This window comes from Cheilinus undulatus, linkage group 5, assembly GCF_018320785.1.
Source record: "Cheilinus undulatus linkage group 5, ASM1832078v1, whole genome shotgun sequence".
Taxonomy (NCBI): domain Eukaryota; kingdom Metazoa; phylum Chordata; class Actinopteri; order Labriformes; family Labridae; genus Cheilinus; species Cheilinus undulatus.
The window spans coordinates 53,594,858-53,619,994 of record NC_054869.1 but is presented as its reverse complement, the minus strand read 5'-3'; the positions used below and the strand labels follow the sequence as shown (position 1 = coordinate 53,619,994).

Genomic DNA, 25,137 nt, shown 5'->3' with positions numbered 1-25,137 from the left:
CAAAGGGGTTATGTGTGAGTGAACTCTAAGTTGGTTAAGCCCAGTCCTGGAAACCCTAATAAAAACAAACTGAAGAAATCTTCTCTGTTAATATGTTTCTGCATAATGTTCAATAAATAAAATATTCATCTAGTATTGCGCCTTTTATTGTTTTTTCTAAAATAAAAAACTAATTTGGCTCTCATGCAGGAATCGTCTCCTGTCACCAACCAAAAAGAATCGGTTCTTAGAACCGAATCGTTCAGAATCGACACATCACTACTTGCAGTGACTTCCTCGCTCCTCGGCAGCTACATTGTGTGGAAAGCAGCACGTTGTTGGCTTCTGCACGCTGAACTTTACGCCGAATTAACGTTCTCCTGCTCAGGGAGAAACCAGATTCAAAGCTACCAGCTATTTTCTCAGACGTCTGTAAGTTACCCCAGCTTGCGAAAACATGTCGGCCTCGGCGGCAAAAGTGAGTAAAAAGGAGCTGAACTCGAACCATGACGGAGCGGACGAAACCTCCGGTAAGGGGAATGGCGGCCTCCTGTTCACCGCCATTTTCACTTTCTTCTCAAACATTAATTTGCATTGCCATAGGGTGCAAAAATGTTAATTATTATATCACGAATTGCTTTTATCTTGGTCGGCACTTCTGTTCCTGCACTCCTATTTAACACAATGGCTCCTGTGTGTGTTCATATTTCGATAATAGCGGTTAGCTCAAAGCTAACGCGTTTATTAGCATGCCGCTACACAGCGCGCTGTTGTTCAGCACAGACCGGCGCTCAGAGGCCATGTTAGCATGGTTGCTAGCTCAGCTAGCATCATCAGCGTGGCCAGTTATGTCGTTGACTTTTCAATGAGAGGTCGTGTGCAACACTAGAGCATCATTGTTCTGTGTGCTATTGGCAGTTAATATCAAATAATGAAATCGGCGCTCACATAGTCGTTATTGTGTGAAAACACCGTGAAAGTTGGCCATTTAATTCGAGCATTAGCTGTTAGCCTGCTACTGTTGTTGTTGTAATGTTACCTAACGCTAGCTGACGACGTTGTGTTTTGTTGCTGGTCTAAATGCCTGAAACTTCACCGGCCCCGCTCCCAGGATAACAACACATGTATAATCAGCATGTATCTGAATACATGGGTGAGCCGTACGGGTAATGGTCTGGTAGATAGGTGGTTTACTCCGGTAACAACCCTAGCTCGGTGTGCCCCGTTAACGCGGCTCAGTGTTCACTGTGATGTCCCACATTTAAACCACGCGGCCTGTCGGTAACAACCGGCAGGAAACGGAGAGAGCCTGAGCCGAGAGAGATGCCGCTATTGGCCGCTCGTTTTACAATAACCCCGTAGTAATACCGGCTGGTATCCGACAGATAAGCGTACAAATAACGGTATTTACCGCATCCAGACGATCCTATTAGCTCACATGAAATAATAAACACCCCCACTTTTTAGTTTTAGAAAATGCAGCTAACTTACTACGGCTCCAAAGTCATTCAAATGTGTAAAGCTTATTTTATAATGGTATGAACAATACAGTATGATAACATTAGTACTGCAGATAATGGCTGAAGAAGTTTTATCAGGATTAGCGTTTTAAGTACAGTTACTTGATTGGTATTGAGATAGTTAAATCATGTTGTTTTCTCAACATCTGCATCAGGCATGTATAGAACTCAACCCTTGTGCCCTCCTCAGGCATTTTTACGACGGAGTATTAGGGCCAAACGAAGGGAAACAATTAAAGAATTAATATTTTGTTTTGACATTACGAGGATAAAGTCGTAATATTACGAGAAAAAAAATCGTAATTTACGAAAATAAAGTCGTAATATAATGAGAAAAAAAGTCGTAATATTACCAGAAAAAAAGTCGTTACATTACAAGAAAGAAAGTCTGCCGGGGCGCCGCCTCAGTTAAAATGAGCAATGTTAAATAAGGAAATACTTCATCTTTTGGCACAGCAGTATCAAATTATTATCAGAATCAGGACAGTACTCCGCCGTAGACCCGGATTCTCGTGATATTACGACTTTATTCTCGCAATATTACGGTTTTTTTCCTCATAATATAACAACTTTTTCTCGTAATATTACGACTTTATTCTCATAATATTACGCCTTTTTTCTCGTAATATTATGACTTAATTATCGTAATATTAGGCCTTTTTTCTCGTATATTATGCTTCTTTCTCGTAATATTACAATTTTTTTCTTGTAATATTACGCTTTGTTCTCTAATAATACGCCTTTTTTTCTAGTACTATTATGATTTTATTCTAGTAATATTATGACTTTATTCTCGTAATATTTTTTTTTCTCGTAATATTACGACTTTTTTCTTGTAATATTATGACTTTATTCTCGTAATGTCAAAAAAAAGTATTTTTTTTCCTCTTTGTCAATTTTACAGCTTGTGGCATGAATTTTACAGGAACTTTTCTTTCAAGTTAATTATTTAAAATCCAACATATTTTACACTTTAATGTCATTCATACTCTCTCAGCGACTTTTGTACCCTCTGGACAACTTCAAGGCAAAAATGTACATGTGCAAAAAACTGCTGTTAAATCACCATACATCAATATTTCTTTAGACCTTTTTTTTCCATAAATCTCTTAAACAATTTTAGACCTGCTCAAAACTACCAAACAGTGAATAATTTTCAAGATCTTAACCCTTTAAATGCCAGTTTGATTATTTGAAATATTTTATTTTTTACTACAAAAACACTAAAAGGGAATTATGTTCCATAAAATTGACAGTGGAAAGAATAGATTTACATGTACATTGTTGCCTCAAAGGTGTCCAGAGGGTTGTAAATTTGAGGAGGGCACAAGGGTTAAACACTGATAAATGTTCGGTAACTGAAAGTAAATGAGTGGACTAAATAGATGATACATAATGACATGCAAAGGCAATTTAAACAACTAAGGCTGAACAATTTGGGTAAATAATCGGATTGCTATCCCCCCAGCACTGCACTGAAATTTAGTATGCAATTATTCTTTAAGTCCCTCATTTTACGTATTTCTCAACAAACAAGCAATAATTAATTCTGTATTTTAATGAACACAAAGGTTGGTAGATTAAACCAAGGCTGAAATTTTTTGATAAAAATAATTTGTCTTGACTCGTATTGCAAATTTGATATGAATTGTTGTATTGAGAGGAATACGGTTTTCGGTCCTTGTTTTTTTTTTTTTTTTTTTTTTTGCAAATTCTAGAAAAGATTGACACTTGAACGCTTGCATGAAGTTTAGAGCATAACATCTCTGCTTTGAATAAAATGTATTAAACTGGTATTTTAAAATGCATTCTAGATCAAAGAAGTATTGCACCCTCTGTGGTTTGAAAATTGCAGTAGGACATTGTGGTTTGAGCTGAATTTCGATTTATTGTCCAGCCCTAACACTGTCAGAGTATAACAACTAACAGTCTCATTTCACACATGACAAAAACTATGAACAAAATAGGCATTAGCAATGAGCATTTACAGCCATTAAATGGGGCATACATACCAGCAGAATGTATGAATCTTCCATAATGTTTCACTTTTTAAGGTGAAGTTTTTGGTTTGTGAATTTCCATGCAAGCAACTGGCAAAAACTTGTTTGGAAATTTTTGGAAATTGTAGTTGAGAAAGCATTGCTTGACTGTATAAAATGATTATTCATATTTATTGCCAATACTTCATATACTTGTAATGTATTTATTTTGATTGATCGTGTTGTAATAATGGTCAAAATTGAAATGTATTGAGCAGCCCTACTACTGATCACATTTTAATTTATGTATTTGTTAGTATACATTCAGAAAAATCACCCCACCCCCCACCCCCATATTAAATAGTTTTTGGATTATTTTAATGCTGCATTTAAAAGACATTTGTAATACAATATAGGGACAAAATGGAAAAAGTGAGTGATTTACCTGAAATAAACTGAAATAAAGATTTTGAACAGTATATGTAACAGAGGCAATAATTGAAATATGGGATGGCTTTAACACTCTAAATTATAATAATTTTATAGTTTATCTTTAGATCTCAAAATAAATGTGGTTTTACCTTTTAAAAATTTCAGATCAGATCAAGTCAGTTCTTCATTACAAGTCAGTTGTGTACAGTTATTTTTGTATTTTCCCCTTCAAAATGATTTTTTAAGCATTTTTAATACATACTTTGGCCATTTCCCAATTTGTTTTTATTTATTTATTTTGCAATTAAAAACATTTTCACATGCATGATTTTATAGAAGCCAGTACTGGCTACGATTGTCAAAATTTAATTTTTACCAGATGTTCTGAAATGATTCAGTGTTGTTTATTTTAATGATGCAGTATCAAAAAAGTACTAATACAATAAAGAAACGGCATCCATTTCACAAGACGTGCATAAGAGGGAAGCGAATCCATCAAAAGTTGCAGGCAAATTCCTGCACGCTGTCTAAATTGTACAAATATGTTGGCAAGGTTTCTGTGTTTTGTGCAATTTGTAGACTGTGCAGAAGCTCACACACAATGTTTGATCATACAAAACAAGATACCCATTTCTGATTTTAGTTGTTGTACTTAAACGGGTGTCTGTATGGATTTATCACCACAGGTAGGATATGGAAGTTCAACATTCTTGTACTGACAGCGCTAGTACTGGCTGTTACTTGTGTTTCATATTTTTTACATAATAACTCAAACATTTTCTTTATTTCTGTTGCAGAGAAAGAGCAGCAAGAAGCTATTGAACACATTGACGAAGTTCAAAACGAAATTGACAGGTAATAACATGATTTATTTTCTGTATATCAGATTGTGTTTGTTGGGGCTTAGATTTTTTTTGTCCTGGAGGAGACAAATAGTGAGTGGTATATCGTTGAAAAGAAGAGGAACTAAGTGATGAAATCAGATGCTGTAATCTGTGGTTTCATACCAAATATGCAGAAATTCATCCTGTCATAGTAGTTTGGTATCACTTTGTCCAAAAATGTCAATAATTTATCACAATAAAAGCCGGTATGACAGTCAGTACATAAAAAGTGTTTAAAATTTTGCCTTTCAATCACTTTCTACCACTTTAGGTTGAACGAGCAAGCCAGTGAGGAGATCCTCAAAGTAGAACAGAAATACAACAAACTCCGTCAGCCATTCTTTCAGAAGAGGTCAGAACTGATCGCCAAAATCCCCAACTTTTGGGTCACCACATTTGTCAACCATCCACAGGGTAAGCGATTCAGATTTTATTTCTTCAAACATCGAAATGGCAAGAAAACAGACTTTGGACTAGATTGAATGTCTTGTTTTATTTCAAACATATGCTCCATTTTCTGCACAGTATCTGCTCTACTGGGAGAGGAAGATGAAGAAGCACTTCATTACCTGAGCCGAGTGGAGGTGACAGAGTTTGAAGACATCAAGTCAGGCTACAGAATAGATTTTGTGAGTATATTTTAGGCCTTGCATTTGAATAAACATAGTTGCGGGCATTCAGACGCCATCTTTGCAAACATACAAAGAAAAAGTGATTATCCCTGTTAACAATTATCATTTACTGTTTGTCCTTTTCTGTTGTAGAGCGGTTCAGAATATAAGAAACACACAGTAAAGGCTTTTTTACAAGCAGAAATCAAAGGGGTCATTCATATCACACATTAACATTCTATACAGGCATTTAGATACCAAGCAGTAATCCATATTGCAAGAGCCACAATCTAAGTTGTGAAAAGTGGCTAACATAGGTTAAAGTGGCAATAAAAAATGAGTTATAGTGGTAAAATGGTCCAAAAGCGGCAAAGAAGTGGCAAAAATGGTGAGAAAAAAGTGGCAAAATTGATTTTAAAAAATGAGTTACAAGTGGTAAAAATGGTCAAAAGATGGTAAATTGTGGCAAAAAAAATCAGTTAAGCAAAAAGCAGGATAAAAGTGGCATAAACTGGTGGAAAATGGCAAAAATTGGGGAAATAGTGGCAGAATTGATTCAAAAATGAGTTACAGGTGGTAAAAATGGTCAAAAAAGGTAAAGATGGGGCAAAAAATGAGACTCTCAAGTGGGCAAAAGTGGCAAAAATGGAAAAAGGCTGCCTAAATGTGCAAAGGGAAAAAGATGGCAAAAAGGGGGTAAATTTTCAAAATAGCAAAAAGCAGGATAAAAGACACAAAAATGGGGAGAAAAAGTGGCAAAGTTGATTAAAAAATGAATTAGTTGCAGAAAGAGTAAAAATGTGGCAAAAAATGAGTGAAAGAGACTAAAATGGGAAAAAAGAGGAATTCAATGGAAAGAAGGCAGTTCAAATGGGTGAGAAGGGGCAAAATGTGGCAAAAAATAGCAAAAAGCAGGACAAAACTGGTGAAAAAGGGGCCAGAGAAGTGGCAAACTTGGGCTTAAAAAGCTGTAAGAATAGATTAAAAGTGGCAAAAAAGGAGGTTAGATTGCGAATAAGGGCAATGGAAATATACAACCAAAAAAATAAAGGTTGACAATTTAAGCCAACTGTACAAGAGTGGGGAACAAACTGATTAATGGATCATTTCTGAGGTTAAAGTTGACCATTTTTAAGGTTTTCTGGGTGAAAAATATTTCCAATTAAGACATAAAAGAGCCACAAATCATCACAAAAGAGCCACACGTGGCTCAGGAGCCACGCGTTGAGTATCACTGGTTTAGGTCCTGCTCATAATGGCACACATAAAGGTCCGTCCCATGAATTGACATAATTTGCATTAGTCAACATGTAAACCATAACCGATGTATTTACATCTGTCTGGCCTTGTTTGTAATAATGTTCCTCTTTTTAGAGATCGAGATTATTTAACTTAGCTCAGCAATAAGAGCTGTCTTTTGGGCTTTTTTGAATGCCTTTATATAGAGTGGGGGACAGTGTAGGAAACAGGGATGAGAGAGTGAAACATGGGTAAAGAGTTGAGCCTGGGACGCCTGCGTACATGGAGCTAGGTACATGTGCCCCAGTTGGTACTAGTTTGGCTTTTCTTTTCCTTTTCTTTTGATTTATTGAAGAATATCTAAAATGGAAAAGGATCCTGGCTCTCAAATGGGAACTGGCAGAACCAACTCTTAAACCAGCTGCACACCATGTTTAGGGATGCATGATACTGGATTTATGCTGATATTAATATATTCAATATTTAAAGGTTTTTCAGGCCTAAAATCGAAGCCCTTAAAACACAATTAAAAGTTTCAGGATTAACAATTTTACACATTTTAGTCCTTTAAATTGTACGGAATAATGATGTATAAAGGAATAAACTGATGTAGGTATGTTGGTCCAGCCTAAAACTCTTAACTTATTTATTTGTACTGGCAATACTTACAGCTGATAAATTTTCATATCGATGCCCTCTTGTTTAGCCCCACCCCTATGTTTTGCACATTCACATCTAGTGCTAGGGTGTCCTGATTTTTGTTGAATGTAGGGGATAGGGTGAAGTTCAAGGACTACATGACCCTTAAAACACAGGTTTTCCAGAGGCTCACTCCAGTCCAAGTCTAAGGGGAAATCTCCTGGATTGTCTTGCATTCATTGGCACCATTTGAATATGACAACAGTCTAATATCATAATGTCATGTTGTTTTTTTTTATTATTGATTGTAGAAATGCCCTGTATTGTCTTTGTTCACATGAAGGCTGTTGATAACAAGTGAGTGGTAAAAATCTAGGGGTCAATGTTAAAGGTTAGAAATGGGACTGAGCTGTACTCTACAAGATTTATTTGCTAGATAGAATATCACTGTGTCCTTTTAAAGCATGTGTATGACAATATGAGGGAGAAAAGCTGTTAAAGAGACACCACTCCTCTTAGATCATGGCTAATTTTCTCTCATTTTTTTGTCTTGCCAGCGGTTTCACTGCACACAACATGTAGGGATACGTAGCCACGAGTTAGATGGACATAAATAAGTCTGAGAGTCAGAAATTATGTTTGAGCTGTTGTTTGCATAAAAGAAGTTCACAGGGAAGTTGGCATCCAAATGCCCAAAATAGATGTTAATGCAGGGTACTGGAGACCTCAGTGTGACGCACACACATCAACGTTGATGCTCAAGTTTTTTCATGTTGTCTTACCCCGGTGTTTTTGTCTTCCAGTATTTTGATGAAAATCCGTACTTCGAAAACAAAGTACTTTCCAAAGAGTTCCATTTGAACGAGAGTGGAGACCCATCTTCAAAGTCGACAGAAATCAAATGGAAATCAGGAAAGGTATTGGCATCCTCCTCTATTCTGCTTTTCTGATCAGCTGTTACCACTTAGTTCTTGGTTGACTCTAACTCATTTTTCCCCCTAGCTAGTTTAGAAACTACAAAAACACACCAAAGAGTATAGGCTAGCCCCACTTTTCAGTATAACTCTCCTATTTCTCTGTGTTTGAAGGACCTGACCAAGCGTTCCAGTCAGACACAGAACAAAGCAGGAAGGAAGAGGCAACACGAAGAGCCAGAGAGCTTCTTCACTTGGTTCACCGATCACGCTGACGCCGGCGCTGATGAGCTCGGGGAGGTCATCAAGGACGACATCTGGCCAAACCCTCTGCAGTACTACCTGGTATGTTAACCGCACAGTGACGTTAAACCTGCACAAATGTTTGTCCCAATTTTACACCTTTCAGTATCAATTTATGATCAAAAAGTAAGGATGCACAATAATTAGTGGTTCCGATAAATTATCGGCCGATATTGCATGTATTTTACATATTTTTACAATCCCGATAATAAACTATTAATTGATAAAATCCAGCGACAATAGAACCGTTTTTCATTCTCACAAGACTACACATTCCGCAACAGCAGGTGGCGCCGCAGCACACGACCTGCTGTTAAGCACCAGAGAAGAAGAGGAAGCAGCCTCAGTGCTAAGAGTCTAACAAGATGGTGGCGATATTCAGTATTTACGGGAAGGATAACACAACAGTGTTTGTAAAATTTGCCTCACAAAGATCCCGAAGAGTGGAAAGAAGTCCTTGACGGATCTTATAAGTCACTTAAAAGTCAGCATCCTAATAATGTTAAAACGACTGTAGCCATTAGCGTTAGCCACTAGCTTCAGCCGCTGGCATTAGGACCAAGTCATAGGCAAAAACCGGGCAGGATGCTGATTCAGCAGGTGTTGGAAACTGTAGAAAGTTTGCCAGAGCCGAAAGGTGCAACATTAATAATGACAAGATCAGTCGGACAATCTCCTGATCCATCGCTGCTTTCATAGACGTATACCTGCCTGCTCTGTTTGACGTGGTTTCATTCAGTCTGATCCACGTTAGGAACAGACGTTTAGCCACAAACCACGGTGTCCTTAACATTTTTAACCTGTTTCTGGTATGACTTTTGTCAGTGCATATTTTTAATTTTTATGTAAAACATCAGCTTGCTTTAATTCTGGCTTAAGCAGCAGTTAAAAAAAAAAAGACCCCCAGGCATCTCCATTTGTTAAGCATGACAGCCTGTTACCATTTGGTTTTATGTCTCTGACATGAGTCAGCTGAATTCTTAGGGGTGCCCGATAATTATCGGGCCGATAACAGGAAGTTATTACGTCATTCCGATAAGTTCGATATCATGACGACTATTCCTGATAACATATATATTTTTGTCAGCACAGCAGTGCTGGCATTTTTCTTTCTCACAAGACTACACATTCCCTAACAGCAGGTGGCGCCGCAGTACACGACCTGCTCTTAAGCACCAGAGAACAAGAGGAAAAAGCCCCTGTGCTATAATGCTAACAACACGGTGGCGTTATTCAGTATTTACGGGGAGGATAACACGACCGTGTGTGTAGAATTTTAAGGTCGCAAAGAGTGGAAAGAAGTCCTTGACGGATCTTACAATAGGTCGTTTCCACCGAGCGGTCCGGCTCAGTTCAGTGCGGTACGGCAAGCTTTTTTTGGTGTTTCCATAGAGAAAGGGTCCCAAAAAACCAGCCCGTACCGTCCCACTTTTCAGCACCCTTCCATAGGGGTGCCAGTCTCACCTAACCGTACCAAAAAGGTGGAGCTACACACACAACAATGGGGCTGCACTGATGTCACATCAGCGCGCAACTCAGCTGCTTGCCTCCGGGCTTCAAACACAGAAGTGTGCGCTGTGAGAAGCGGACGAAAACGGGAGAGAAATGGACCAATATCTGCCTAAATAGAAAAGATTTGGACTTGACAGAGATCCTGTTTCCTAGTCTATGGATATTGGTATCTGGCCACAAATCAAGTTTCCTGACGTTTATCTGGATGATTTTAAGAATACAAAGCAGAGCCCAAAGGCTCACATCAGCCATCAGTGATGGATGAAAAACTAAATTAATGCAGAAGTTTTGTGAATATGAAGCCTTTGAATAGTTCATTCTCATCTGTAACTAGTTATCAATCTACGTCTTACATTAGGTAACCTGTGAAAACATCGCTCTGTGGTTGTTGAACAGGCTCGTAAAACTTCAGGCTGCAGACTTTTTTAAAACGAGATCAGTGCACCCCGGATTTCTGACTTAATCTAGCTTTATTTTAACACCAGCTAAACTTTTACTTTAGTTTTTAATGTGGCGAATTCTCACGGTACAGCTCTAAACTTTCATGTTTTGTCATATACACTGTTCTAGACTAGATATATTCACATATCAACATAGCGTTACGACTCAAACCGTTTCTGTACACGTATATTCCATCAGCTGAGGATCTTAACTGACAGCGGTTAACATCATTAAGGTGTAGTTATTTTTTTAAAAAGCACTTTCAGCTGAAATAAAGCTGTTCAATGGTTATTCCCGACTGATTTCTGTCACTCATCCATTCTATAACTCTGCAGCTGGAACAGCAGACTCACGCTGTCTGTGACATGCATGCTTTTACAGCCCCGCCCACCCAAGTGAGAGCACGGGTGTCTGTGGAAACGCAAATCAAACCGCACCCCCTGATGGAAACATGGCTTAAGTCACTTAAGAGTCATCATCCTAACGACGTTAAAACGAAGCGACAGCAGCCACTAGCCTCAGCCCCGGGCATTAGAACCGAGTCAACAGCTAATACCAGGCAGAGAGCTGATTGTAAGCAGGCATTGAAAACTGCAGAAAGTTTGCCAGAGCCAAAAGGCGCAATGTTGTAATTGTTAAATCAACAATTTAAGAAAAATTATCCGTTATCTGCAATCAGAAGTAGGGAATTATTGGTTAAAAAAAAAAAAAAACTTATTGTGCATCACTATCAAAAAGTCTTCTCCATTTTTAATGAGTGATTATGCTGAAAAGTAGCAAAGCTTTGCAAAAAATCCAGTCTTCAGTCGTGTTTTTAACCAAAGGCTGTTGAGAGAGGGCAAAAACATCATGTAAGTCTCACAAACATGTTGAGAACATGTTTATGCAGCTTGCAGGAGTTCTGGAATCATAAAACCAAAGTTTCATAGTAGATGCCTTAAACTTGTATTTTTGCTGCCATGGTTTTACAGTATTGTTTATCATTTGATTTAAACTGGAATCATTTATTAAATTGGTGGTGAATTTGACCAATGTTGGATTTATTTTTGGAATTACATGGGAATAACCTCTGCAGCTGCAGCACATCAGCAAAGTGTTTGTTTTACAAACAGAGATAAATGAGTTGTGTTAGACATTCTGATCTGCCTTACTAGACCAGCATGAGGCTGCAAGTTAGTTTAAATTCACACTAGCTATCATGAAATTGGTGTGCGTGTGTAAAATGTAGATGTGCTACATGAAAAGTATTGCTTCTTGCATTAAATATTTGTTTATTGTAGATTTAGATGTTTGTGATACATTCATGCTAAATGCTCATAGTGTGATAGTGATAAAATTATGGTGTATTATTCTCTATTCTCTGTGTAATATTGGATGCCTTGAACTTGTATTTTTGCAGCCTTGTCATTCTGATGATGGTTTCACTGATATCGTTTAAAAATTAAAAATCCTGCAAGTAGTTTGGAATTTTTTGGGAGTGTTTTTTGCAGCTGTTAGTCATGGTAAATGTGGACATCATTTTAATGATGCATAACCAGCTTAATAAAGGATCAGCTTCATTCTTATGTATGGAGATTCATCTGTATGTTTTAAAAGTGTTTTTTGTGCATCCCTAGTCTGAAGCATGATTAAAAGTAGTATTTACTGAGCCTTGGTTAAATGCATGTTGCAGTGGGAATAAACAAGTCAGTGCATGTTATTTTAGACAGGATGCATGTTTGCTGTGTGCTGTTTGCAGCATGTGTCATACCAGACTACATGTCAGCTGTGTCTTCCTTTAGTGACAGCCCTGTCATTCTTTATAGTTTTAACTCGACAGAGAGATACTGTATTAATCCTGAAGAAAATTCAAGATAAAATAATAAATCTCTCTCCAACTAACTTGGTTTATTGTAGACCTGAGCCAGGAAAAGCATTCTGTACCATGAACAGTGCTTACTGCCATACTGTGTTTATCTTTCTAGTGATGTGGACGAGGGAAGGGGGTTTTCTGTACTCGGGTACTTGCACAGGCTTGGGAATGAGTAGTACTCTAAATATGATTTAGTGTTGGAAAAAAACATCACATATGGAGTTGTAAGCCCAGCTTTGAATTTAGCAGGGCTGTGTAATGGCAGGAATCTGGCAAATCTGTCTGTTTGATAGAGAGAGTTAAGATACCACTAGATACTCATCATCAATCTGAGACTTTGTCGAAGTAAATTCTACAGATTTTTTTTACAGTCGGCCCCTCGCAGTACTAGCCGGATAGTACGAGCCGAGGTTACACCACGACTGTTGGAGTCTGCTTACAATCACACAGGTTTAATGTGGAAACATATTTATCACTTTCCTGTCTGTTTTGGCCAAGAGATGTGTGTGGCTCCTGGTAAAAATAGACAAGCCTTCTGTTCTCTAGATCAGGGGTTTTCAAAGTGTGTGAGAGTGAGCCTCACCTAAGAAGAAATTATTCATTCAGTGGACCCCCACCTACAACAAGGATTCAAATTGAAAAAAAAAAAATTTAAACAACATTACAAACATTTATGTCTAATCTTTAAAGATTTTTAACATTAATATATTTGGATATTTTGGTTTGCAAATGTCCTTAAACATCTGCCTTTCCCTCTTATTCAGTTATAATGCCATTAAATACCCTTTTTCATATTTTTTTTGGCCATTTTACAACTGTTTTTTGTCTCTTTTCCCCATTTTTCCATTTTTATCCCATTTTTGCCCTTTTTCATCTTTTTGCCCATTTAAGCTACCTTTCATCATTAAATATCCTTTTTTTTTTTCAATTTTTTGCTCATTTTTGCTACGTCTTTTGGCCACTTTTTCCCAATTTCTGCCACTTTTATCCCATTTTTTTTTGCCTTTTTTGCCCCCCCCCCTTTACCTTTTTTTTTTTGCAACTTTTTGTCCATTGAAGCTACCCATTGCCATTAAATACCACTTGTTTCCTCTTTTTTGCCACTCTGCTTTTTGCCCACTTAAGTCACTTTCCACTCATTTTTTGTCACTCCTCACCCATTTCTGCTACTTTCTGACCATTTTTCCACTTTTTCTCCCCATTTTTGCCCCTTTTCACCCATTTTTTGCTGCTTTTTGAAAAATATTTGCCACCTTTAACCTATTTTTGTTGCTACTTTAAGCAGTTTTTGCCACTTTTCACCTCTTAGATTGTGGCTCTTGCAAAGGTATTTCTCAACAATTTGGCTCTTTGGTTGAGTAACACTGTTCTATAGCATAGTCCCTACAGTAACTATAAGTCTATCCATTTTGCTCGATACACAGCAGAGGTTCGCAAAGCAAATCCCCTTTTTTCTTGTTTATGGTTCCGTGCCTCCCCTGAAGCTCTGTGGTGCCCCCCAGGGGAGGCCCGCCTCACACTTTGAAAACCACTGCTCTAGATCACTGATTCTCAACTGACGGGTCAAGACCCAAAAGTGGGTTAGGTAGCTATTTTCCGTGGGTTGCGAATGAGTGCCTGGAAAAAAATTGAGACCTAAAAGCTACTATGTGCTTTTATTTTGAAGGATGTCTCAGCCAATTTGTTTCATACTTCTTTTTTTCCATTTTTAATCCATAATGCACTATTTTTCATTAAAAATGCTTAGTTACAACTGCAAAACGTAGGAACTTTGGTTCCTGATTTGCTGGTAAGGATATGGTAGTGGGTTCTGACACTAGACCAGTTGAGAACTGCTGCTCTAGATCATACGTGTGTAGGACATGGCTGTTATTGTGGGCAGCCTGAAAGCTCTGAATAATAATGTGTGTCAAAATAAAAGCTGTTAAACGGCCGCCATGCACTAAGCCTGAAACCGCCCTGAGCCTCAAACAGGAGTTGTTGTCAAAGTTAGCTTCTTTTTTTCAGTGGATCTTGTCCATAGAAATAAAGTCTTTGATTTTTCTGTTCCTAGCAATCAGCAACATTTTAGAAACTTACTTTATTTACTGTTGTAGATGTTTGACAACCTGGGATTCTTCTCCACAGGTTCCTGACATGGATGATGAAGAGGGTGAAGGCGAAGACGACGAGGAGGATGAGGAGGGTCTGGAAGACATCGATGAAGAGGGAGATGAAGATGGAGAAGATGATGAAGAGGACGATGGGGAAGATGGAGAGGTAGAGTAACTAAATGAAAAAATATGTAGTAAATTTTGTTTTTATTTTGAGGAGTGACTGACTGTTGGATGTGTTTTCATCCAGGATGACGAAGGAGAAGACGACTAATAAATAACTTCATCTACCCAGACCCTCAACGTTCTATTTCCTGTTTGGTTTTTCCACTCACATTCGGGAGCAAAGGTTTTAATTTTTTTTTTTTTTAACTTTTTTTTTTTTTTTTTTTTTTTTTTTTTCTTAAATCCGTGTGAGCTTCATTTTCCATTCTGAGGCCTCCTCACCTGTCGGTGCCATGTTATGTTCTCCTTTGACACATCTTAGGCCAATGGCACTTTGCCCTGAATTGTGAGTACCATCATCCCCTGAGTCATCTCAAAAATAATAATAAAAAATGTATAAAAATAGAATCAGCACGGCATCCTGAGTAGAATTTGAAGACAATTCACACAGAGTTCCTCCTGTTAAAGGTTGTGTGGTAAATTGACTAAAGCCATGGTGTAGTGACCCAGCGCTAGTTTACCTCTCAATATTTTTCACCCATATAATTTTGTTTTCTTTCAGTTGGGGCGTTGAGCCCTTGAAAAAACTGTTATTTTTTTCCCCTATGTGGTTAACGAGTACCAGCTCATTCCTTTTGACTTGTAATGTTTAGGGGGTGGGGGGGTGGGGTCAGCTGGGGAGGGGGCAGGAGGTTGTTGGTTATCGGGGAGAGTGGTTATTTTGACACCATTTCTATGGGACTTTTTTTTTTTTTCATTGTATTGTTTTACAGATATCCATGAGATTTGAAATGACATTTTTAATAAAGAACAAAATGGAAAAAAAACAGCTTGTAAATTTTGGCCCCCAATGCTTCATGGGTATAAAATTAAACATGTTACCTCAGAATTGACCCTTTGTCCAGCACCGCCCTCATGGGTTATTAGGTTGGATATTTCTCTTGTTGCTGGGCTCCACAGGTTGACTTATTGATCTTTACCTGATTAGATTCTTTGATAAACATGTCCTCAGTGAAACAAAGACAGAGAAAAACTAAAATTAAAGGTTTTTCAATGAGAAATTTAAAGGGATATTTCAAAATTTTTGAATGGGTTATAACAGAGGTGTCGAACTCGAGGCCCGCGGGCCAAATCCAACCCACAAGATGATCTGATATTTCTGTTATAACTGACCCATCAGTCTGAGGTCTGCAGATTTCCTTCAGTATAAAAATGTAAACTTATCCTTTATGATTTAAGATATCCTTGTTAAGTCACAAAATCTGAAAAAGTAAGGAGTAAAAATATTTAGATAAGAAGTCAGGAATGTGGGAAAATAAATTGTTTTAATTTCACATTTTGAATCTAGCATCTCAATGAAGTCAATCAGGACTCAAACTTCAGATTTTGACTTAATTGCATACTTTGAGCATTTCAACTCATAATTTTGACTTCTCATATAATATTTTGAGCTTTAAGATTCAGAATTCTGATTTTTTAAATTCATATTTTGACCTTTTTACAAATTATTTTTGTATTTTCTCATTTTCGACTCCGAACTTTGTCCTCATAATCCCATAGTTTGACCTTTTAGACTCACAATTTAAAGTTTTTGATTCATATTTTGACTTTTAATTTCATGATTACAAATTTTATTATTTTGACCTTTTAAACTCATGATTTTGACTTTCTTTCTAATATATTTGGCTTTAAAAACATTTTTCATTGTCATGTTTTGACCTTTTTGACTTTCCTGAGATTCTGAGCCTTTAAACTGATCTTTATAACTTCTTATATGTCAAAATCTTTTATCATCAGTGCTAAGTTTTTATTTCATATTTAACCAGAAAAGCACTCAGAGAGCGCAGACCTCTGTCATCAGCCCTATCCCCCAATAGTGAAGAATCCTTTAAAAACATTCCTGGATCCAGATGGTGATCGGGATCACTCCCAAAATCTAATTTGCCAATTACTCCTTCCCCGGTGGGGTGGAGACATGGAGAGGCAAAGCACTGCCTTCGCTACATTTGGACTATCATGGCGGAAGCAACCATGGTCTCACCAGACAACTGGAAGTCATGTGAGAGGGTGTATTCTCGCTACACTTCGCTGTCTTTCTCTCTGTTATGCTCCGACTTGTCTCTTCAACCGGGTGTGCATCTTTCAAACTCTGTAAACTCCAAAACTTTGGATAGAAACACACCCAAAAATGCTGCTGGGATTGAAGTTACTCATGTCCGCCATCTCCTGGTGTAAAGTGGTAACAGCGCAGACCTCCACCATTAGCCCTATCTCCCAATACAGAACCCTTTAAAAAATTCCTGGATCCAGACGGTGATCTGGATCACTCCCAAAATCTAATCAGGTCTTGCTTATGCCATTCCTGACATTTCCTGAAAATCCATCCATGACTTTTTGAGTTATGTTGCTAATAAACGAACAAACCCACCCGATCACATAACCTCCTTTGGCGGAGGTAATTACTGAGGAAATGAGGTTGACAGTTTATGGTTAAAAAGGTGATCCTGTTAAGCCCTCAGGTTAGTCCTGAATCCAGAACCTGGCCCCTGCTGTGATTGAGTCTGACACCCCTGGGTTATAAGGTACTTGGCAGTAGTTGTTGCATTAGCCTGCTGAATGTTCAGAGTAGCAGTGAGGTAGTTTCTCTACATAGTTTAATGAGTTTTATGTTTAAATTCGCCAAAAAACAATGTTTGCTCAGTTGTTGGCTATATGAATAATTTCTAAAGAGTTTTTTGTTTCCTCCAGAAAGCTGCTTTTTGGCTCTATTTGACAATGTGAGCTTCACATTAGCGCACTCCTCTGCTTCTGTGTATCTGATCAGCTGTTTGGGTCTGGGGGCTTCGTCAGAGGAAATGATACAAAACTAGTTATTTTTCCTCAACAGCTGACGCAGGGATTTCATAAAGTAAACGTATTGTGCCAACTAGCTTGCTTAACCCAACTTCAAAAACACAGAAATGTCCCTTTAAATGGGGAAATGAGGAAATGAAGACGATATCTGGTAGACACAAGCAAGTCTATTATCAACCCTCTTTTGATGAAAGACTTTTTTTTTTATCCTGGGCAACAGTACTACATTACCCACAATCCTCAAGTGTCGCAGCGACGTCTCTTATTGGTGGAGACTGAACTTCAGCTGTGGCAAGTTAAAGGTTGTGTGTGTGGGGGGTATATTTTAACGTTAACTCTCAGTGTAAAAGAAATTATTTAGGACATAGCAATAAAATAGTATTTTTTCCAGCCTCTTTTGCATCAGTTGTTTGATTGAGAAGTGACCCAATCATAAATTTCAAATATTGATTAATTTTTGGGAATTTAACCCTTTCAGTGCCAGTTTAAGTTCAGAGCCCTGCAGTTTGTAATGTAAAAAAAAATGTATATCATTATCTGAATAATGAGCTCCAACTTTGATTTTTATGCAGAAGTTTTAAGATTTGGGGACCAGTTTAGCTCAGTAGGTAGAAAAGGTGCCAACTCATTCCCTCATTCTTTCTTCCCATATTTCCTGGCCTCTCTTTAGCAATCATATCCAAATAAAGGAAGAAAACACCACCAAAAAATATTGTTGTCAATAAAATTTTAATAAATTTTTATAATAGTGCCCCTTCAGGAAATCAGGAAAAATCATTCAATTCCCTTCATGCCATAATTGCAAAAATCACTGACATTTGGTGATTAACAGGAAAACTACACATTTTAAAGTTTGATACCATAAATGCATGGATGGAGGATCAAAAATTGTGATTTTAATGGGACATTTTTGGTCACCATCAACTTCTACTGACCCGTTACAGGTACTGATATTAACAATTAGCTGTTTTGGGGAAAAAGTTAACCTCCAAAATATTGATTGTTAGCATTAAATCAAAAAAGAAAACTGAAAATAACCAAAAAAGCCTCTAAGGATTAAAGCTAGCTGGCTATTTAGAGAGTAGAGCTCATCTGTGGCTGTAGAAGTTAAAGTCCTGTTCATTTCCTCTTAGATTTGATTATTATGAAGTCATTACCATCCACGGTAGACTTTCCTTTCACAATCTCAGCCAAAAGACTACAGTACCCACAATCCTAGAGTTTTGCTGCAGTGTCTAATTGGTGGAGCCGCCGTTGAAAACTGCACGCGAAGCGTCAGATACTAGATACAGTCTACTTCAGTGGTTTTCAAAGTGTGAAGCGGGCCTCCCCTGGGGGGCGCCACAGAGCCTCAGGGGAGGCGTAGAACCATAAACCTGAAAAAAGGTGATTTGCTTTGCTAACCTCTGCTGTGCATGGAGCAAAATGGATAAACTTATAGTTACTATAGGGACTGTGCTATAGAGCAGTGTTACTCAACCAAAGAGCTCACTGTCCCACACTTTGAAAACCTCTGGTCTACTTTATATTTCAATGTTATGTTATTCTAAGATGTTTTTTTGGTCTGTAATCTGAAGAGTCATGCTCACACTGAGTTGGATGAGTTTCATTTGCATTACTTGTTGGATGTTTCGTACCGCAAAGAGGGTGAAAAAAATGAAGATGATTCTGAGACTAGAAAAATCACACTGGGTCCCTCCATCCTTACAGATCTTCGTACGGCACAGGCTCATTGTCGCAGCACTGTGTCAAGATTTAGAGATGGAGAACAACTTTTTAATTCAGTCTCTGACTACAAACTTTGGAATACTATTGGTCATGTTCCACAGTTTATATCCACATAATACTTCTCAGAGAGAAGGGAGTAGCAGCTGCTCAATCAGCAATGACTTGAATACAAAAATAAAAGGAAAAACTTGAATCTGTTCTGAAAAAATCATGGATGACAGTTTCAGTGTGCAAACATGATGCGAACAACATGAGCTGTTTTTTTCTTAAACAAGCAAAAAGTTCACACAAAAAAGCCTTGAAGTGCAAAGACCTTTACACAACAAAGAAATGTAGAAAGGTCTGTCTCTGGTCAAAGCCTGTGCAGCTATCATGACTGGTGATTTTGGTAATTGCAAAGGATTGTGGGCATGTGAATATTCTCTGACTGTCAAAGGGTTGAACTGTCGACGTGTTCATCTACTGAGTCAAATCCAAAGAAGGCGTTTGTCAGGATTAACCCTCGGTTTAGAATGAAAATCCTGGATCACGATGAGGATGATTTGGAGTCACACACCTTTTTAACCACCAAATTAAGGTCACAATTTCCCCGCCCCCTGGCCCAGGAGAAGGTTGGTCTAACTGTGAGTAGCCCAGCAACGACTGCTTTGGGAGCGGGCTCTCTGATTGGTGTGTCAGTGGCCCAATCAGAGAACCAACAAAGGGTCAATTTACATTAAATCAAACTTTCCTTTTCTGCTGGGGGGAAAAGAAACGTATAAATTTGCGGTGTACGACTTGCTTTGTTACAAGAATAAAACTGACTGTGTTTACACCTGTGGGAGTTTGGTGGGTGCATAGAAATTTATTTAAAAGTCACACGAGCAACAAAGGCACCTGGATTAGGAAAAAGTCTCAAGTCTGTCAGCTCATGAAGGATTTGGGAGTCACGAGCAGACTGGAGGCAAAGTCTTCACTCAACAGACGATGTGTGATTAAAGCCAGGAAGGTCTGCTCAGACTCATCAAATCTGGTCTTTGTGATCGTGTCTGGCCAGTCGTTCGGCTGGAAGCCCCAACCTGAAGGGGAAAAACACAAAAATAATCAGTTAGCTTTGGAGACGCTCTGTGTTGGTCAAATCAGGTTAAAAGCCAAAAAGTTAACCATGAGATTAATGCAAGTTCTACAGGGTACTACAACTAACTGAGACCCCAATCAAACATGGACTAGTACTAAGGACGTCTGGTCATTTTGCTAAAAGGTTCTTTGCAGATGACGCCGCATTTCAGGCAAAAATAAAAAAGCTCACAGAAAAATGGCAGCAGGCACCTCTGCCTGAAACCTGGATGTGTGTATGGTCTGTTTCTATAAAGTGGTATGGTTCGGTTCAGGCCAGTGTCTCAGTCTGAGTATTAAAGACCCTGTAAAGTGAAAATAAATCTGTATTTAGGTTTGTTGTATGACAGCTCACTAAACCTTTAGGCCAAATTTCAGTCAGATAAAAGATCTCTAAGTTTATAAAATTAAACTTCAAAATCATGAAAAATGAGACTGTAAAATCTGCTCCAGGATGGTGTGGGCGTGTCTGTTGAATGAGCTGAAGCCACGCCCACTCAGGAGAAATACGATCCTCTCAGGTTTAAAAAAACACTACAATCTGAATGGTGTTAGAGGGGCAGGGTGATTCATAGACATACGTAGACGCCACATTGGCCAGTGAGCCGTACGTCAACGCCGCCGCCATTTTGCCAGAGGCATTCCTGGGCAAGATGCCTCACTCCTGTGCTGCGTGGGGCTGAAAAGATCATGTGGAATAACATTTCAAACCATAACAAAACCCTTTATCCCTCATATACTTGCATTTGTTTATGGACACGTTGACGAATAGCGGCAACGGGCAAACAGTCAATGAGGCGTCTAGGTGTATAATGTCTATGGGGTCATTCCCCACTGTGGGCTTGTGACATCACAAGCCCAGATATTGGCCCCACCCACATTAAACCCAGCCAGGAAAGAGGTGAAAAACTTTAACGGTCTAAATCCAGAATTCAGTTACATGTAGATCTCAGTGTTTTCACATGTTTACAGCAACCATATTCCAACATGTCTAGAGTGTTTTAACACAAACTAGTCATTTCTACCCTTTATAGTCTCGTTTTGGTTGATGAGAACTCAAAAACATTTTAATCTAGTTTTAGTCCATAAGAAGTCCTCACATTTTAGTCTTTACTTTCAGTCCAAGCATTTATTCTCTGGCCTAAACCTGGTACCAAATCATGGTAGTGTGTTCTCTGCACTCTGTCTAGCCTGGGGTCGCTGCTTTCTACAGCTGAGAGGAAGAATAGATACAGATGCATTGTATTCTGAAAGATTTACCCACGGAGGAGGAATATCATGGATTCTGTCTGATGAAAACTAAATTATATTTTTTTCTAGTTTTAGCTATCTTGACAAGAAACCAAACGTAGTTTTAGTCATCTAAGACCTAGTTTTGGCTGGTCTTAAGTTTCAGGGCAGCCATACACATAATGACCTTTCCTCTGATTTTAAAGTTGCGACCAAAATTCCAAAGTTGGAGTAAAATCATGGGAGTCTTGCTAAATTTGCAGCTCGCTCCTGTGGTTTTAGTCGTTGGCTGTAAGGTGGTCATTGGTCGACAAAATTAACACTGGTTAAGTCCAGTTCTGTCCTGGTCTAGCTCATTTAACTCCGATCTTACCAGTGTTTCATCAGCTGATGTCTCTCCAGTCTCTCTCATTGTGACGGGAAATGCGTCTCTTTGTAGAGATCCGGATCATGTGGCTCAGCTCAGTAGAGCTGGTTTCTCTTCATCTGGTTCCAGTTTGTCTTTTTAAATGTGGATTAATAAGGACAGAGGATGGAAGAAAGGAAACTGGCACTCAAACAGGAGCTAGCTACAGTGGCTCACATTAAAGAGTCGTTTAGTAGAACAGACTCGTTCATGAACAGCTCATCATTCCTCGCTCTCTCAGCCCACAAGGTTTATTCTGTTGATAGAACATCAGCGTTTACATTAAAGACTGTTTGAGACTAAATGAGGATTTTTAGATGTTAAAGGGGCTCAGCTAGCCTCTTAGCTCAGGACTAGACTCCTCTAGACTCTGGTCTCCCTTCATCTGGATAGACCACACTAGGAGGTCTGCAGGACTGAGTATTAGTGATCTGGATCTCCTCCTCTCCAGATAAATCAGTTAACCTGTGGTAAAAAAAAAATCACTTTTTTGTGAATTGTAGGGATCATACGCGATGTCTGTATAAATGTTTTGATGATAAGTGCAGTGTTCAGGTCCATTTAGAGCTGTAAAGTACTAACTTCCCTCCATATCCATGCATTCCTCATGGCTGTCCCCACTTCCTGCCCCCCTATGGATATTCTGGATCATGTGATTGCAAACAACACCGTGCTGGTTCTTCTAAATTTGTCAAAGCATTTTTCCATGTGAAAGTGGTCTGAGGATTTAGTTACCCTTTAATACAGGTTTTAAAGGAAAAGGGACTTGAACCTGGGCTACAGCTTACCCCAGTCACACTTACTTCACTAATCATGACTTAAAGTCTGTCAGTTTGAAAAGTAAGTTGGTTTTATAAAGGCTTCACTCTTTTGTGTTATAATAATTGTCGAATAAAGCTAATGACTGTATTGGGTATCATTTTAAAGAATTATGTTAGCCTCTCATTATGTTAGTATGTAGTGTAAGTCAGTGGTTCTCAACCTTGGGGTCGGGACCCCATTGGGGGTCGTGAGACACTGAGAGGGGGGTCACCAGATGCCTTAAAAACTAAGAATATTTTTTAAATTACATTTTTGCCACATCGCACCAATTACACCAAATTTTAACCCTTTTTCATCACTTTTAACACCAATTTTAACACATTTTTTCACTTAAAATCCATTTTTGTCCATTTTAAACCATTTCCATCACATTTTCTGCCTGCTTTTGCCACTATCAACTCCTTTTTGCCCATTATAACCAGTTAACCCATTTTTGCCAGTTTATATCCAATTTTCCTCCCATTCCACCTAATTGCCACCAATTTTTGCAATTCAAAGCCATTCAGCCACTTTTTAATCCCCTTTTGCCACTTTTTCTGCCTATTTTTCCCACTTTACCCAATTTTGATTATTTTTTGCCACTTTTATCTCATTTTTGCCACTTTTAAACCATTTATGTTCTTTAAAAATCAAATTTCACCACCTTTTTGCCATTTTTAACCAATTTTAGCAATTTTCAACCCATTATGATCATTTTTAACAAAAGATTTTTTCCTCTAATGAAGGCTAAATGAATAAACAAAGATATCTGTTTCTTTTATAAGTGTGGTTATCATTCAGGTCAAATATAAAATGTGGTTTTCACAGCTTAACTTCACAATGGACCATGGTTTTGCTGACCTCCATGGGCCCCCAGTTTGGCTGGGTCCCAGAAACCTTCCTCTCTAACCCCCCTTATGGACAGCCTTTTCTGCACACAGTTCAGGGACAGTGGGGGTCCCAGGTCTCTGGCACTTTTATTTTGGGGGTCGCGGGCTGAAAAGTTTGAGAACCCCTGGTGAAAGTTGTTGAAGTCTGTTGATAATAAATGAAGATGACTAAAGTAGAGAATGAAAACTACAGACTGATGAACTGTCCGGAGGAGAGATGAAGAAAATAAACTTTTAAATGATGAAAGAAGGGTTATGGTTGGGAACTGGGGTTGTATTTCACTCTCAGATTATTAAATGTTAACCGCAGACATATTATAGTCTCACCTAAGTGAGTGTTACACCTGGGACAGGTAGCCACCGTCCACGAGAAGCCCGGGAACCAGGAGAAGTGTTTATCCGCTGGCCAATGGTGAGTGACTTCCGCCTTTCTGAACGTGATGATCTCAAACTGGAGTCCGTGGGGGTTTTCAAACAGCTGGATGTTAACCCTTCGACCCCCCAGCAGCGTGTGGTTCCGGCCGGAGAGAGCCAGCCGGCTGGGGACGAAGTGGATGTCGGTACCGTGGGCTAGCTCATGTCCACACGCCCGGCACAGGAGCAGAGACCCGGGGCTGGTCCCTCCGTCCTCGGCAGCAGCAGCACATGCCTCAGCGGGGTTAAACAGCAGAATAACGATAATAAAGCGTATCATTAACCCCTCCAGGTGATTTATCAGCCCCCTCAGGCTCCTTCTGGACATCCCTGCTGGAGCACATGGACGGATAAGCCCAGACTAGCTAGCTCTAACTACGCCAACTTAGTTTTTATGTAGAAGAGCAGCGGCACATCTAGAAGTCTGCTAATGCAACCAATAGTGGTGGGCGTATCGATATATCGATATTAAATGAGTACTTTAAAAAAACGTCTAACCATGCACCCCATCTGTTTGTTTGCAGTCGCTCTCGTCTGTCTGTTGTGCCAAAGGTCCGCTGCTGCACTGGTTTCCGTGTCACGTGACTTTGGCGACCAATCAGGAAGAGCAAACGCGCACATACACACTCAAGGCACCCACCCACACACACATACGGTTATTCAGAGGCCTCATGTCTGTATCAAACTGGAGAGAATGGCAGAAATAAACTGCTGCAGCTTTGTGAAATAACTTTCCACAAAAATGCAAAGGGGAGTCAGCATTTCCAGTGTCTGAGAAGTTTTTATCTCAAAGTTATAAAAAACTGATGCATGAGGAGGATGTTAGATTTATGACAAATCTCACTTTCCGACGAAAGGCACTGATGGTGTTTTTCATTGAGCCAGAGCCACAGCTGCTGCCGTTAGTCATAAAAACCAGGAGAGTTCAGTAGCTGACTCTGATGCATTTGCGATTCATTTTAATTGACTTTGAGAGTGTACTTCTAAATGTGTTCCTCTTTATTACTGTTTACTAGTTTTTCTCCTATAATTTGACTGCGTTTTCCAAAGTTTTGAACGTTTTTTGCAGCATTTTCTCAAACCACACATTGAATAGTCCAGGGATTAATTAACTAATTTAAACAGTCTAACCATTAGGTACAGTGGGAAAACAAAAA

At 38.8% G+C, this 25,137-nt stretch overlaps 2 protein-coding genes across 2 annotated transcripts; one reads left to right on the top strand and one right to left on the bottom strand.

Annotated features, from left to right (window-relative positions):
- The first annotated feature begins 280 nt into the window (after positions 1-280).
- On the top strand, positions 281-15,224 carry LOC121509927 (protein SET). Its single transcript, XM_041787727.1, has 8 exons — positions 281-509; positions 4,708-4,765; positions 5,066-5,208; positions 5,320-5,423; positions 8,087-8,200; positions 8,372-8,542; positions 14,433-14,564; positions 14,649-15,224. The coding sequence occupies exons 1-8, from the start codon at positions 437-439 to the stop codon at positions 14,670-14,672; spliced, it is 819 nt and encodes a 272-aa protein (XP_041643661.1). The 5' UTR covers positions 281-436; the 3' UTR covers positions 14,673-15,224.
- A 2,902-nt stretch (positions 15,225-18,126) lies between these two features.
- si:ch211-51h9.7 (uncharacterized protein LOC558400 homolog) lies at positions 18,127-24,549 on the bottom strand. The gene is made up of 2 exons (XM_041788632.1): positions 23,894-24,549; positions 18,127-20,202 (listed from the first exon to the last, which is right to left on the bottom strand). The coding sequence occupies exons 1-2, from the start codon at positions 24,306-24,308 to the stop codon at positions 20,048-20,050; spliced, it is 570 nt and encodes a 189-aa protein (XP_041644566.1). The 5' UTR covers positions 24,309-24,549; the 3' UTR covers positions 18,127-20,047.
- Positions 24,550-25,137: the final 588 nt, after the last annotated feature.